This window comes from Phocoena sinus, chromosome 13 (genome assembly GCF_008692025.1).
Source record: "Phocoena sinus isolate mPhoSin1 chromosome 13, mPhoSin1.pri, whole genome shotgun sequence".
Lineage (NCBI taxonomy): Eukaryota > Metazoa > Chordata > Mammalia > Artiodactyla > Phocoenidae > Phocoena > Phocoena sinus.
The window spans coordinates 76,735,647-76,751,904 of NC_045775.1; the positions used below are offsets into that span (position 1 = coordinate 76,735,647).

At 43.4% G+C, this 16,258-nt stretch overlaps 1 protein-coding gene across 9 annotated transcripts in view; it reads right to left on the reverse strand.

The window, feature by feature from the left end:
• Window positions 1–4,581: 4,581 nt before the first annotated feature.
• The window catches only part of IMMT (inner membrane mitochondrial protein), a 48,494-nt gene continuing 36,817 nt past the window's right edge, over window positions 4,582–16,258 (reverse strand). For 4 of the 9 annotated variants that reach the window (XM_032653606.1, XM_032653603.1, XM_032653609.1 and 1 more), the window contains 5 exons: window positions 12,086–12,100; window positions 10,491–10,714; window positions 7,656–7,787; window positions 6,549–6,678; window positions 4,582–5,533 (listed from right to left, as the gene is read on the reverse strand). In XM_032653606.1, coding sequence (XP_032509497.1) covers window positions 4,920–5,533; window positions 6,549–6,678; window positions 7,656–7,787; window positions 10,491–10,714; window positions 12,086–12,100 — 1,115 coding nt within the window. In that variant the 3' untranslated portion in view covers window positions 4,582–4,919. The other 5 variants (XM_032653608.1, XM_032653604.1, XM_032653605.1 and 2 more) reach the window with 2 other exon arrangements.

Genomic DNA, 16,258 nt, shown 5'->3' on the forward strand with positions numbered 1-16,258 from the left:
ATAATTGTGTATTGCTGGTAATCGAGTAGGTCAAGAACCACTACTCCAGCCTCTCTCATGACTTGCAAGTGGTATGGGAAGCAAACAGGAACTTGTGAGGCTTGCAGGAGCTTCACAAGGGTATCTAGCGCAGGCTGCTTAGCTCATAATCTGATTGCCAGATTTACCCAGGCATCCCAGGAGTTCTCCTCGGATGAGCAACTTCATCCTTACCCTGCCGGGGTTGCCATTTATGGGCTACTGTATTGTACATGTGTCTGTGACATGTGCCTGTCCGTCCCCATCTCCATCTGGCTATCCTCTGGCCAGGACCCAGTCATACATCCTCAGAAACCTAAGTGTTGACCCATGTTTTCTCCTAGATCACCAGAATTTAAGACATCTAAGTGAGAGACAGAGGGCAGGGGAAATGACGGCAACTAGCTACTTAAGTATTCGTGTGCATCGCCCCAGTAGCCCCTTGACATAGCAAATGAGCAAAAGGGATAGGTAGGGCAGACTAGCCTCTGATCTTGCCTTAAAACCTGCAAAGAGAACTTGGCTGCCTGGAAGCTTCGGTAAACTTGGCCCCTCCCTTTCCCTCTGGTTCATCAGCAGCTGGAAATGGCCGATTCTTCTGGGCCGAGTATGCATTCAGTGCAATCCTTACAGATGCAGAACACTTGCATTGCCGGGGAATCCTGCCAGAGAACCGTCCTCAGCATCGTGCTTTGCAGCTATGGCGTTGATGGGGGAAAGGTCCATCTGGGCTGATGGCACATGAATTTGTAGTGGACTTTCCAAGTGGGTGATGTTGTGGCCATGTGGTCTTAACTCTGTGCTACAGACATTCCAGATTCCTATTCTGGGCAAAATAACTGCTTCCAGCTTTTCAGAAAAAAGTTAAGGAAGGCCTGTAGGACTGGTCTCCATTCTCTCTTTAGCCTCTAATAGTATAAGGTATTCTGTTTTTCTGTGCCAAAGTTAATAACCTATCAATTTTGGTTTTGGTTCAACAGAACCTGAGTACTCTTAATAAAATGGATTGTCTTACATCTTTCAAACTGCAGGGTTTGAAATCAGTTTTTGCAGATGATCTAGAATATTTTAATGAGATGGATTAGAAAATTAAGTACATTGCATACGTTCAAGTTGTGTGACATTCTTTCTTACAGCACCACAGATATATGCATATTGATAAACACGTATAAGTGTACCTGATGGCAATGTAAATTATTTTACTGCTGGTAAAAGGACGTGCTGTAAGATGGCAGTCACCAGGAGTGTGGATGGGCAGGGCAAGGTTTACAGAATCATTTAATTAGATCTCAGTGGTAGAGTGGCAGTTTACCCGAGAAATGGGCATACTTTATTCGACTGATTAAGGCGGTGTGCTAGGACATGGAGTGAGTAAATGTAAGGTACACAAAGTGGGGGTGAAGGAGTCTCCAGCCTGGCCCAGGAAGGAGCCTAACCTCTAAAAGAACGTTGTCTAGGGCCTTTCCTGGACAAAGTAACCATCACCCGTATGATCACCTTCAACATCAAGATATTGTCCTCGGACTTCCCTGGTGGCACAGTGGTTAAGAATCCGCCTGCCAGTACAGGGGACGTGGGTTCGAGCCCTGGTCCTACATGCTTCGGAGCAACTCAGCCCGTGTGCCACAAGTACTGAGCCCTGCGAGCCACAACTACTGAAGCCCACGCGCCTAGAGCCCATGTTCCACAACAAGAAGACACCGCAATGAGAAAGCCCGTGCACCACAAGGAAGAGTAGCCCCCGCTCGCCGCAACTAGAGAAAGCCCGTGCGCAACAACAAAGACCCAATGCAGCCAAAAATCAATAAGTAAAATAAATTTATTTTAAAAAAAAGTTGTCTAGCCGACCTGCATAGCTGTGGACTTTATAGAAGATTTTAGAAGGAACACTGGAGATCAAACCCAAGTTTACAGAGCTCAGCAAGACTTTACTCTTGAAAACTGAGAACGTCCAAGAGAAGTGAAGGTCACAGTAGAACTCATCCCCAGGAAAACCTAAGCTTTGCCGATACCAGCGCCATCTTTTCCCACAACAGCAGCGCCTTTGCTGGCTGGTGCCCCCCAGTCCCTCCAGAGCCCCTCCTCTTTCCTCCTGAGACCCCAGGGCAGCGTCTGTACAGCTAACCTGGACCAACCAGTGAAACCGTGGCACCACCCCCTGTGGAAAAGGGCCCAGGCAAAGCCCCTCCTCCTCAGTGCTCCCTCTGCTTTCTCAGATCCCCCAGCCCCTGAATGCGTCCGCAGGGAGGAAACCAGGGGAGCTGAGCCGAGCCCTGCTAAAGGTAAACGGTGCCCACTGGACCTGATGAGGGATTTGCCTGAAATGTAGTCACTTTTTATTTCCTGTTTATGTTAAATTATCTTTTCTTCTGCACTGAGTTCAAATTACTTTAAAAGTGGTGGGACAACTAATTTGGGACTTGGAGACTGCTTTTATGCAGAACCTGTTAAGAAAGCAGAGGGTTTAAGTCAACACTAAGGAACACAGAAGTACCGTGCCTTAAAAAGAGACTGCCTAAGTTTACATTTACTTACTTTGCTGATTTAGAAACTTTAAACAACATTAAGGCAAATATCAGAGTTTTAATGATTCCACCTCCTTGAAGGTAGAACTGAGAACCCACGTAAAGGCTCTTTAGGCCCAAGTGAAGGCCCTTTTCACCTAAGGGGTTGCTGAGTGATAGCTCAGGAAGATGTGAATCTTACTGGGCATGAGGAAGAAAAACCAGGGTCTGGACAAGCAGAGTCCCCTTTCAACATCGTCTTGTTTCTCAATATGCAGTGAGGGTTGGGGAGGTTTGCTAAAGGAATACTAAAATTGAAAGCCAGTGGCTTTTGTTATTTGATTTAGAGAGCTGAAATAAAGCGCTCAGCATTGCTTGCTTCCTGTGAGCTCAGATAATCACATCCGAAGGAAGTTATTCCTGGGCTCCTAGAGAAATTTACTTCCTTCTAATCTGTAATGTTTTACACATTTCCTGAGTAAAATAAAAATTATGAACGCTTCTAACATGACAAATAAGTTAGTCAGCTTTGCGAGTTAATGTATTCTACAATTTCATGCTATTCCAAAGGGAGGAAAGGCTTAATTTAGAAGAGCCTCATTATCTTCTAGTCAAAGCTTAATGGCCCACAGGCACCGAGAGTACCTCTACCTGCAGAGATTAAGGACGTCACACAAAGTGTGTGTTCCAGTCAGAGAAACTAGATGTGCTGAATTAAGAATCCACTTAGGAGGAACATAAGTACCGTTAATAACGCCAAACGAACCACTGGGTCCCCCAAATCAAAGGACAACGTCAGGCGCCATGCAGACCTGAATGTAACAATCAGGAGCCGGGACAGGCCTGCAGAAATACATAGACAACCCTTTTTCATGATTTCCAGATATGCTGCTCAGATAAAAATGCCTCTTCAATAATCTGTTTATGAACACATAAACCTCAACAAAAAGGACTTCCCTGGTGGCGCAGTGGTTAAGAATCCGCCTGCCAGTGCAGGGGACGTGGGTTCGAGCCCTGGTCCGGGAAGATCCCACATGCCATGGAGCAACTAAGCCCGTGCGCCACAGCTACTGAGCCTGCGCTCTAGAGCCCGTGAGCCACAACTACTGAGCCTGCGCTCTAGAGCCTGTGAGCCACAACTACAGAAGCCCACGCGCCTAGAGCCCATGCTCCGCAACAAGAGAAGCCACTGCAATGAGAAGCCTGCACCCTGCAACAAAGACCCAACGCAGCCAAAATTAAATACGATAAATTTATATATATAAAAAAAAAACCCTCAACGAAAAATCATGATTTTGAAAAAATATGTTGACGGTAACTTCACGAAGTAAGAAATGAAAGGTGAAACACTGGTTAATGTTTACCCAATATGGCAACTGTCCTAATCTTCAGAGAAGTGAACTACGTAAGCACGGTCTCTGGGTTTTACAGCAATCCAGTTCACATACACCACAAAATTATTGAACCCCTCTGAGGTTCCAGGCTCACCAGCCCCACTTCAATGCAGAGATTCACAGTCCACACACCAGAAAGGAGCAAGGTCAACTACCAGTGTTCCAGAACTGGGAGCCGTGAACTTCTCTGAGGGCCGTGGAATTAATTTGTGGGTAGAGAAGACACCAACATTTTTCTAATGCCACAGACCAGAACACAGCACACCACAAGTAGAAAGGAGAAGCAATGGCTCCAGAAACCGTTTCATGTCTACATTCATATAAGGGTGCGTGCGGGTGTGTTGGATCCCAATATAAAATATTATTTTTCCCTGTGGTAGCAATCGAAGTTTGGGATACAGGCTATTTCTAGTGCCTCTGAATCACTGGAATGACGTATCTCCAATTACAAATGTATCGGCATTTTGGCTCGTATTTACATCACTCTTGAGCTTCACCAGCAGGAATCAGTTCACGAGGACCTTCAAAGCCAAGAACAGGCCTAGGGCTTCTGAAACCCGGTTCACAGCCTGGCAACTCTGAGCGCCCAGGAGTTGCTACTTCTGCTTCTCAAGGAGATTTTCCATATACACAACAAACTAGAAATGATACTTTCTGAAAAGGGATGAGCTGCTCAGTTTTCAATTTCTGTTTTATTCAGTTTGCTCCAAGGGCAAAACCAACAGTACAGTGACCACAAACATTATTTTGACTGGCTCACAAGCCTGATCAGGAAAACCTGAGAAACAGAAAATGTTACCCAAGTTGCAAATAAAGTGCTCCTGGAGTTGACTGACATGACAGCAAGAAGGAATCATATAAATGCAACAGGTGTTAACATTTAGAACAGTACCTGTCACCTGCTCATTTCTAGGCAGTTCTGAGACCTTGTTGCAAACCCTTCATACATTACTGCCAATTTCCTTTGACGTGAAATGTGACTTTACAAGACTCTTCCTAGACCTTACTCTTGCTGCACTTGAGTGGTTCCTATTCCTACGGCGCTGGCGTATGCTGTCAGGATCTCCACTATCTGCTTAGTTTCTAGGGTCATTCGGGCTTCCTTCAGCCAGTCCTGTGCCACTCGTCTGGACTCCCCTTTCAGCTGATTGACAAACTTTGCTGCCAGCTCCAGGTCACCATGCTCAATGCAGTAGGAGGCATATGACAGTAACTTAAATGTGTTTGTATCCTCGGGGCAGAGCTCTGCTGGTGGCTTCAGCTGCTTAGGTGGGAACAGCAGCAGGGACTGTAAGTACGAGAGGAAGTATTGGTATAAGCTATTCCTGGTCTCATCGATCATGGCTACCCTGTGGGCCAGTTTTTGGATGGCATAGAAACGGACTCTAAGGGTCTCTTCACTGTACACCCCACGGGTCAGGGACTCTGGAGGGAGGGCTGCGCTTAGAGCCTGGGCAAATTCACTATCGGAACAGCTGACTCTGATGGCCTCCACTGCGCTACCCAGGGGAACAGTGGGCAGGTCTGCGGATGCCGTCTTCATGCGGTACTTTAATGCCTCCACCGAGAGCCAGAGCTGGTGGGCTTTTCTGGCCTCCTCTTCAGCAACTGCGTGACCTATTAAAAAAAAAAAAAAAAAAAAAAAAGGCATAGACAGACTTTTTTCTCCACCTGACTATGTCCTCATACACAGAGAGAACTGGTACACCTTCCACAGCAGTGGAAGACGGGGCTGGAGAGAGCCTCTTCCAAGCCCATCCCACCACTTATTTATGGCGCGTTCTTTCCTAGCTGGCCTCTTCACATGAGGCAACAAGGCACGACATAATCTGCTGAGGACTTGTTTTTACTGTAGCCGTGGAGAAAGCTGAGAGGGTGGGTGTGCACAGATGAGTCTCCCTTTCTTCCTGTGACATCTAGGAGAACGCAGGGTATCTAATTCAGATACATTTATCTTTAGAAATGTCTGAGAAAGAAATGTGATATTTAAATTAAGCCAAGACTTACATTAAGGCCATCAGAAACTTTACTTTCTACAAAGGAACGGACTACTGGATCTTGAAACTTCACGAGTACTTAGCTTATTGCTATGCTTATCTGACAAAAAAGATTCCATCACATCCCACAGAAACCCATTTTCTTAATAAAATCCTCACTGTCAGGACATTTCCCTTCCGGTGCGGCACATGGAGGCCTCAGCATAACTACCATCCATTTGGTGGGTGGAACAAGCAAGTCACCACCTCCAGGTAACCCTCCAACAGCAGAGCCCGGAGGGCGAACATGCAGCACACTGACCTTTCTCTCCACTCAGGGCACGTGAGACACCACCAAAGTGTGTTGGGTAAACTGCCTTGTAAATGGTGATCTCATGCCGGTCACATAAGGAGTAAAACTTCAAGTTACTTAGGTTTAATTTTTAGATCCTTTTAAGTTTCTTCTCACAACTCTCTAATACTACACACTTACCAAATCTGGGGCTAGTTTTCTAAGAAATGGATAAAATTTATTAGCGGGACTTTGGCATCTTTATTCCCTAATGTCAATGCATGTATACCATTATCCTCATAGCAAGAATTTACCCTGAGAAGTAGGGCTGATGAAATTAGCTGTAAGAGGTCCATGTGCTTACTCTGAACAGCCTGCTCGATTCCTCTCAGTCTGGCGTAGGCAGTGTTGATATCCAGAGTATAGTTGTCAACTTGCTCTTGACTGAGCCGACGAAACTGTAATTCTTGTTCAGCGAGTTTCTCAGACAGGTCCTGAAATGGTAAACAGTGCACAGAGAAAGTGATGCTACCTCAGTGCATGTCACTTATTGGGCCACTAAGTCTTCCAGTAACTGCAGCCTCCAAAAGTAAAGAGGGCCTTTAACTAATCTCAAAACAGGTGTCATGAAACTCCTACATTATGTGTAAGGTTTCAAAAATTTCCTAAAGCATATGTGATGTTTCATCTTCTACAGATTTACTGGTGGAACCTAATATTAGAGGAAGAGGACCAGGAGGGGAAGAAAGAAGTCTATTAAAATGAGAAAATGACAACTTTAGAAAATACAGTAACTGTATGGCCACCCAGACATTAAATTGTATTCAATATCTTCCACTTTAAGAGTTCATTTTTCTCAAAATACTCATCAAAGAGAATTCAAAGTAATATACCTTTTCATATTGGTATAAGTTTCAATTTTCTGGAAGATTTCCTTACTTGGAAAACTTCATTCCCTTCTTGTGAGACAAAATAATAAGTTAATATATTATAAATGACTTGCTGAGTAGAAACTAATTATGATTAAAGGTATCCTGATGGTTTGCTGTGGTTTCCAAACTTAACCTCTCCGGGATGTTTCCTCAAATATAAAAATCTCAGAACTACCACATAATCCACAAGAGTTTGTGGAGATAAAGCAGGCGATACATGTGTCAAGTATTATTACCTGCTTTCCTGAAACCCCCTGTACCAACCCTCCTTAAAGCTTAAAGGCTCCAAATGACTAGGACATAAATACAAAACACATCTGATCAGTAACACATAGGTACACCTTTATGTAAAAAGGAGCAGATGTGAAATATACAAAAGTCCCCCTCCAGCAAGGAGGCACCACTAGAAATCTTTCCCCATTCTTCCACACTCTCAGACTGAATGACATGGAACACCTTAGAAGGAAAGCAGAGACTGTTTATAGTGTAAAGGGGAAAAGGAGGTTGAAGGGAGACGATGCTTTACGACAGGTCCTCACCTGCTCAAACTCGTATTTCAGTTCCTGTTCTTGGACCCTAAGGACATCTCGTAAGTGATCGGTGTGGGCAGCAGCCTGGCGGCGAAGCTGGGTCCTCATTTCATTCTCCATGGCATCTCTGACTTCCTCCACCTGTGAAGCCAAGCACAGTGATGAGGAATTCTCAATTCTCCACATACGCTTTTAGCAAAAGAGAAAGACCAGTAACCACGATGATGGCAGCTTCCACGTCCAGAACCCCTTACGATGAGCCGTGCATGGGAACACATTCTTATTTCAAATTCTCGTATGAATCAGAAAGTGGAATGTTGGAAGGTGACTCAAACAATGTCGCATGGCTGTGGCGAAATCAGATTTCAAACAGAGGTCTCTCTAACCCCCAGACTTGAGTTTCTTCCATATCACCAGGCTGCCTCCTGTACAAATCAAACACTGTCATTTCCTGCATCACGTACTCCCCTGAGAATCAAGAAATCTGAGACCACAGGAATAACTACAAAGACTTGGGATCAAACACAGCTTCACCGCAACCATCTGTGTGACCTTAGGGAGATTATTCATCTTCGAAGTCTCCATTTTCTTGTCTGTGAATAATAATGCCTACCATGCAGAACTGTTAAGAAAAGTAACAAATGTCTGACAGTTACCGAACACAGTTTCTCTCAACAAAGAAAGCGCCTCTGAAACTGCTTATTTTAGTATGAATTCAGACTCAACACAGGCCAAATCAAGCCAAAACTATGAAAAGCCTACAATGTCTGGCCTAACAATTAGCCGTGGGTCATATTACAAATTATTTAATACTAATTACCTGGAAACCATAACTTCCTTTTTCTCAGAAACAATACAGTTAATAAATGAATCCATTCGGTCAGTGCATAAATATTTATGCAGTGCCAGCCCTGTGCCAGGCAGTGCCTACTGTAAGCTTGGATGCGATGGTGCTCAAGGCAGACAAACTCCTTGCTCTTTTGCAGTATACATTTCAAGAGAGGAATCAGTGACAGGCAAAACGGACATCTCAGACTGTGGTACTTGTTTTTAAGAAAATAAATAGGGCAATGTGAGAGAAAGTAATACAGAGACTCTACTTTACATTGAAGGGAACAGGACGGGGCTACCCCAGGGCAAAAGATGTAGTCAAGGCACCAACACAACAGCAAGAAAGCCCAAGGTACCTGGTACACTAGGGAAATAGGGAAGTAAGGGAAGCCTGGCTCACAGCAACAGGAATGAGATCAAGGGGCTTCTCTGGTATCAGTTAAGAATCTGGATTTTACATTAAATACAGTCGGCAGTCAGTGGAGGATTTTCAGCAACATAGTGTCTGAGGCGAATACATTTTCTAAGGACCACTTGCCCGTGTAAATAGACATAGAAAGATGGGTATGCAAACAGGGACCCTGTTAAGACGATACTCTGAACTAAGGTGGTGGTGACTGAAGGAGAGAAAAGCGGAGCGTTTAGGGATTTATTCTGAATGCAGAGCTGGTAGACTCTGTCAATGGTCTGGATGCAAAAACTGATGGAGGAACAACTGAGCATGATTTCTAGTTTGATCAGTGAGTGGATGGAGGTTTATTTAGAGAGAAGCAGCTGAGGGGCTGGGAGACAGTTTGGAGAGAATCAAGAAATTCGTTTTGAACATGTTGAGTTTGAAATGACTACTGAAAATCCAGCTGAAGACATCAAGTCAGCTGCTGGACAGCCCTTGAAGCCAAGGCAGAGGTCAGAGCCAGCAATATAAGTGTCAGTAATAGACGGTATTTGAACTTCAAGGCCACAGGACTAGCAAAGAGCACCTGGAGGCAGCTTAGATGGATAAAGGGTTTCAGAACAATGCCAGTGCACGCCGCTATTTGAAGGCTGAGCAAAGGAAGCCAAGGAGCGTCAGCAAGGCAGGGGGAAAGGCCAGCAAGTGTGGGGTCTGGCAGCCTAGGGAAGAAAGAGCTTCAAGGAGGAGGAAGTGGACTTCCCTGGTGGCGCAGTGGTTAGGAATCTGCCTGCCAGTGCAGGGGGCATGGGTTCAATCCCTGGTCCGGGAAGATCCCACATGCCACAGAGAACTACGCCCGTGCGCCACAACTACTGAGCCCGCCTGCCTAGAGCCCGTGCTCCGCAACAAGAGAAGCCGCCGCACCGCAACGAAGACCCAACGCAACCAAAAATAAATAAATTAATTAATTTTTTTAAAAAAGGAGGAGGGAATGGTCACCTGTGCAGCTGAGAAAACGCGAAGGTAGGATGAGTAGTCAGGTTCCCAAATCAGCCTGTAGACACCTATTTAATACATGATGTGCTCAGACGGAAGACTACAGCTATTTCATCCATGCTTCACCACTAACTACTTAGAAACGCTTACAGAGAGGGGTCCAGCGGTTGGGGCTCAGCACTTCCACTGTAGGCGGCACGGGTTCAATTCCTGGTCAGGGAACTAGATCCTGCAGGCCATGTGTTGCAGCCAAAGAAACCCCAAATAAACAAACAAAGAAACAAATAACAACCCTTGAGGAGAAAAATATACTCGGAATCCAACAGACTCAGCACTGCTTAAGGGGACAGAGGCTCCACTGGGAAAAGGCAAGCTAGATAATCCTGGATGACAGTAGCTCGTTACTTTCTGACACCCCTGCATCAGCTCAACGTAAAGGCTCTCTGCTAGACCAATCCTTCCCTAGAAGTTCTGACTAGAACAAGGGCCAAAGTTCCATTCAAGAGGGGGGTTGGCCTGACTTAACAGCTAGTATTTTAAAGTCAGTGACTGCCGGTATTACCTCTAGAAGCAAACAAGTTAGATTCACTTTAAACATTAGGCAGTTTTGCTCATTTCTTTACCTTTCTGTCCTGTTCAGCCTGTATCTCACTTCTGTGATGTTCTAATGCTTTTGCCACTGCAGAGTCAAACGCCCGCTTTTCCTCCAGCTTCTGTTTCTCCAAGGCTAAGGCAATGTGCTGCTTCTCCGTGGCTTTCTGTTCGGCCAGCGCCCTGTTCAGCTGGTCGATGCGGCGATGCGCGTGAGCGATCAGGGAGTTTAGGTCGTCGGGGGACAGCCTGTCAGCTAGACAAAACCGCATGAAAATGTTGATGATTTCACCAAAATCATGCATCTGCAAGGTAGCTTGCCTCAACTGATTGTAACTTAAACAGCTAGGAAGAAAAGCCGAGAGGAAGGAGCGGACGTTTAAAAAGAGATGTAGAGGCTGCCGTGTAATCAGAAATTCGCAGCTCGTGGCCAGCAACTAAGCATTTTCAATCCCAAGCAAAATAATTCAGGGAGGCCTCCAAGTATAGAATCAGTTTTTTTCCAGGAACCCAAATAAGCGGTACTTCCAGTGTGAACTGATGATACATTGGCTTTATAACTCACCATAATTCTGCCTCTAAGGACAAAGCTTACAATTAAACGTACTCACTTCTACATTTTCTGCTAAAACGTGAATCAAATCCAAGTTCTCTCAGACTTTTCCCTAATAAGAGTTTTCTGCTTTTTCTTACACAGATAATATGATCCAGGACAGGGATCTGCAGCCAGAGCTGTCCATCAGAATCACTGGTAGAGCTTTTAAAAATAATCATACCCAAGGATTCTGATTCTGATGGTTTTTTTTCTTCTTTCCCCAATCTCACACTCCAGAAGTGTTCTGATATATTACCACAGGTTAGGAATTATGGCTCTAACAGCAAAATAAAGAATATGGGAAATACTATGATAAACAACTCAATTCCACGATACGTAGATTGAAAAGCAAAAAACCAAGTGAGGATGAGAGATTTATTGACCAAATTCACCACGTGTAGCTCCTCTGGATACTGACTTGAACAAAACAACTAAAAACACTCATTCTATAAAGTGATTAGGAATATTTGAACACTTAAGAGATATCTTTGATGACATTAAGGAATTATTGTTGACTGGGACAATGGTATGGTCACCACATTTTTTAAAAAACATACTGAAAGTTTTTACAAGCTGAAGAATATAATGTTTGGGATCTGCTTCAACATAAGTTGGGGGAATAAATGAGACAAAACCAGCCATGTGTTGGTAACTGCTAAAGTTGGGTGATGGGTAAACAGGAGTTCATTATAGTTTTATTACTTTTTAATGTTTCAAATTTTACAAAATAAAAACTTAAATATATATATTTATATAGATATATATATATCTTTTATAAAAGATATATATCTTTTATAAAGATATATATATATATCTATCATATCTACAGGTTTCCAATCACATAGTGAAAACATTTTTGTTCCTGAGAGCACATGGATGACAAAAATATACAAATCAGATTTATCACATGCAACATAATTCTACTTTAATTTAGACGGTTTAGTATAAGAATCATAGGCAAAACGAAAAGACTTGAGTCTTTTAAGACTCAAAACAGAAGCCTTTAAACATAAAATACACATAATTACTCACCTAGGTCAGAAATACCTACAAAGAAAAAGAATAAGTTTGAAAAAAAGTAAGTACATGTTTCAGTTATTAATCATTAAATAGGAATATCCAAAAGAAAGCAAGAAGGAACCAGAAGCTAGTAGTAGAAAAAGCATATTTTGGTACTGGGAAGTAAAATGATGAGTTTATTTCCTAAAAATTTTTTAAAGGATCAGAAGACATTATATAAATCAAGGTAAATTCTAACATTTCAGAAAACAAGAGAGTCAGTGATATTAAAGCAGTCTTGGTTTCTGGGGACTCATCTCTAACTACTTTTGTAAAGCAATCAACTTGGTTAGTTTTTACATGGAAACTACAATTCTTGTTTATCCCATTTGCATTAGTTTGTAGACTATTTCACGAAGGCACAGTCCTGACTGTGTTCTCAATACCACGCCGCTCCTAACGTTGCAAATACTTAAGAAATTAATTTTTCTTCTTTGGAAATTTGAAAACAGTGAACTCACATTAAATTTGTGCTTAATGGGTGCAAATTAAACTAAGAACTGTGACAGCCTGACGTGGCGGAAAGGAAAAAAAAACAACATTCTGAAGAGTTCGGATGATGCTCCCGCCACGATCTCAAGTACCGCCGCGTGAAGCCCTGACAGGAGAGGACCCGCAGCCAGTCTCCTGCCTCTCAGAATAAGCTGCTTAATATCCTGGGTATGACCCTTGGATTCAACAAGTTCAAAGACAAGTATTTTTCATCCAAAATGGCTCTAAAAGTTCAACTACTTAATCTGGTATTCAACCAAAGACACAGGGATCTGTCCCAATGCTGCAGGAAAAACCGGCAAAAGATGGACGAGGTTAAGAGATAATAGGTCAGTGTCAACGTGGCACGCAAGTATGGCTACATATACTAGTCTACTAGCAATAAAGGAAATGTCCCTCGGGAATACTGACAACCTACAAATTGCACCTCATTCTCTCATCCTGGCAACACCCATGCGCACACCTCCTAGTGGCGCCTCCTCCCTCCTCCCACAGTGGTATCCGCTATCTGAATATGGTGTTTATCACTCATTTTGTTATACTTCACATACGCATGCATCCTTAAACAATATATAGTTTCGTTTTACATGTTCTTAAGCTTCATGTAAGCGGTATCCTATTTTATATATTCTTCTGCAACTTTTTGCTTTTCCTTAACATTTATGTTCAAGAGAAATGGTCTGGGTCATTCATCTGCACTGCCATATGTGTGGTATTTAACTGTCTTTGATTTTTCTGCTCTTACAAACAGTGCTGCTATAAACATTTTAATGAATCTTCCTGAGCACCTGTGTGAGTCTTCCTGAGCTCATACCTAGGAACTGAACTGTTGGATCGGGAGTATATACGCTGTCAACTTCACTAGATACAAGTTATGGTTCAACAGACCAGTTGCTGGGAATTCCCTGGCAGTCCAGTGGTTAGGACTCAGCGCTTTCACTGACAGGGGCCTGGATTCGATCCCTGGTTGGGGAGCTAAGATCCCACAAGACGCACCGGTGCAGCCAAAAACAAAACAAAACAATTGGTGAATGATCACTTCTAAGTCTCTTTCCTATTCCTCATTTTCAGTGCCCTTGGCATACACACTGGGTGACCCATATCATCACTTCGCCCTCAGATTACTCCAGCAGCTTTGAATAGCTTCCTTACCCTGAAGCATCCCTCCCTACGTCAAACTCACCCTCAAGCTCATAAAAATGAATTTTCCTACTTATGATAATCACATCATCCCTCTTCTCCAAAGCTCAAAAGGGGGTCCTGGGTTGCCAATACGAACCAATCAGCCAGAGAACAGTGAGGCCAGTAGGTAAGAATGAGATCCTGGCCCTAGCCCCAAACGTGGACAAACTACTTAAGCCCTCTGTGTCTCAGTCTTCTCATCTATAAAACGGGCATAATAATAAAACTCACCTCAAAGGACTGTTATGAACTTTAAAAAAGTTAACTACATGTGAAGCACTCAGAACACAGTGCTAGAAATAAAATAATGCTCAACAATGTTAGCTAAATATTGTTATGTTTGCCACTGTGCTCAGCTATGGAGAACACAGAAAAAGTACTAGACAGATGAGTGTCACCAGGATACTTATAACTTAGGGAAATAAGACTAATAAGAGAAAAATAACTGGTAACACAAATCAGTACTAATGAGCTTAGTATAGGTCTTAAAAGAGTTCAGATTGCAGAAGCGAGAACATATATTGAGGGCTGAGGTAATCATGGAATAAGTCACTATCTCCAGAGGGACACAAGCAATCAGTAGCACTGGCAGGAAAACTCTGCAGCTGTAAGCATGGCTGGAAGGGAGAAACTTCAGCAGGTGCCATTTGTACCTTTCAATCTATTTACAAAATAAGAAATTAAATGGAGGTTGCCTTCCTCCCTCTAAAAAATAATCCAAAGATCACACTGCAGAAGATTTTCCCTTTCTATATGATACGTTTCTTTCATGCTGGATTTTCCACCTTGGTACTACTGACTTTCTGGGCCAGACAGTTAGTTGGAGGGGCTGTTCTGTGCACTGTAGGGTGCCAAGCAGCACCTCTGTCCTCTACCCTACATGACACTAGAACCCCCCATGTGACAAGTCTGTCTCCAGACATTGCCAAATATTCTCTGGGGGCAAAAATGCCCTGAGCTGAGAACACCTGCTTTAATGTTTTCATGCTTTACAATAGCCATTTTTCGAATCAGCCAAAAAAAAAAAATTTTTTTTATTTTATTTTATTTTTTATCTTGGCCGTACCACGCAGCTTGCAGGATCTTAGTTCCCTGACCAGGGATGGAACCTGCACCCTCGGCCCTGAAAACACGGAGTCCTAACCACAGGACCACCAACGAATTCCCCCCTGACCCAGGTCCCCAAACTTTTTAAGCTAAAAACTTCACAGGCTGGCATGGAAAAATTAGTAGGATTTAGCCTACTGGGAAGACCAAAGACAAGTATTTTAGATGAGAGAATGCAAATTTCTAGGGATGGCACTCATAACTAACTCTCTATAGGCAAAGCCTGACCTGCCCTTTCAATCTTATTTAATTTACTGCAGCCAACCTAGACTCCCTGCTATCTACCAACGTCAGGTTTAAGCCAAGGAGCTTACATCCAACGGACAGAGATACGCACACAACAAACAAAAACCAGTGAGTAAGTATTTCAGACGGATTAAAAAAAGGTAACGTGGTAGAGTGACTTGTGGAGGAGGATGTCTGTGGGATAATCACATCTGTCTCAGTTGTAACCTCAATGAAGCCCAGCCCTTGAAAGAGTCTGGTGAGGGAAACGGTACAGATGTGGCTGAAGCAGGCCTCCTCAAGGACACACCGTCCACACTGTCCCCTCTGCTGCTAGTCAGTTCAAACAAGTTTAACCAACAATGTTCAAATAAGACTGACTCACTGTTCCCACACTAAACTTTGTGTGATTCTCCATTTAATCCTCTCTTACAAATCCTGCTTTTATTTTTCGCTTTGACAAGAATCTGGTGTCTATCTCCCTCTTAAGTGAGTCAACTACATTAAAAAAACTAACTACATATCTGAGTTAATAACAGCCTTGACTCCACTTCTTGCCATGACATCTCCTTGGTTGGCTATGATGCTGTGAAAATTCCTGCACTGTCTTTATTACCTGAGCTCCTCAGACCAGCCACGGTTCTGTGATGCAGCCTTGACACCTTCACCCCAGAGAGGTCTATAATGCCAGTTCTTCAGGTGCTACCTGATGTTCAGTTTCTAACAGACGCTGGCATTTAAGAAGTACTGTTTTGATTTTGTTGAGCCTGGTAATCTCCGTGATTCTTATTACTCTCACAGAGCTTCAAGGAATTGTGACTATTCCCTGCGGTTACAACGTGTAACTGTTGAGCCATCAAAGTTCCATGCAGTCTGAGCTATTTGCAGGTTGAAGGCCACACAGCAGATTTCCTTTCCACCCAGCACCCCCGGGTGAGTTCTCAACCACAGTGTTGTCACAAAGCAGTCATAAGGTGTGCCTTAAGTCATTCATTATGAATATTTTTAAAGTCACAAAGGCTTTGAATAATTTTACATATACATAATATGCTAACAGAGTCAAGGTTATGTCACTTCACTCACTTAGATTCCAAATTACACTGGCTGGAACTTGTGTCCACCATGGCTAAACCAGGTGTG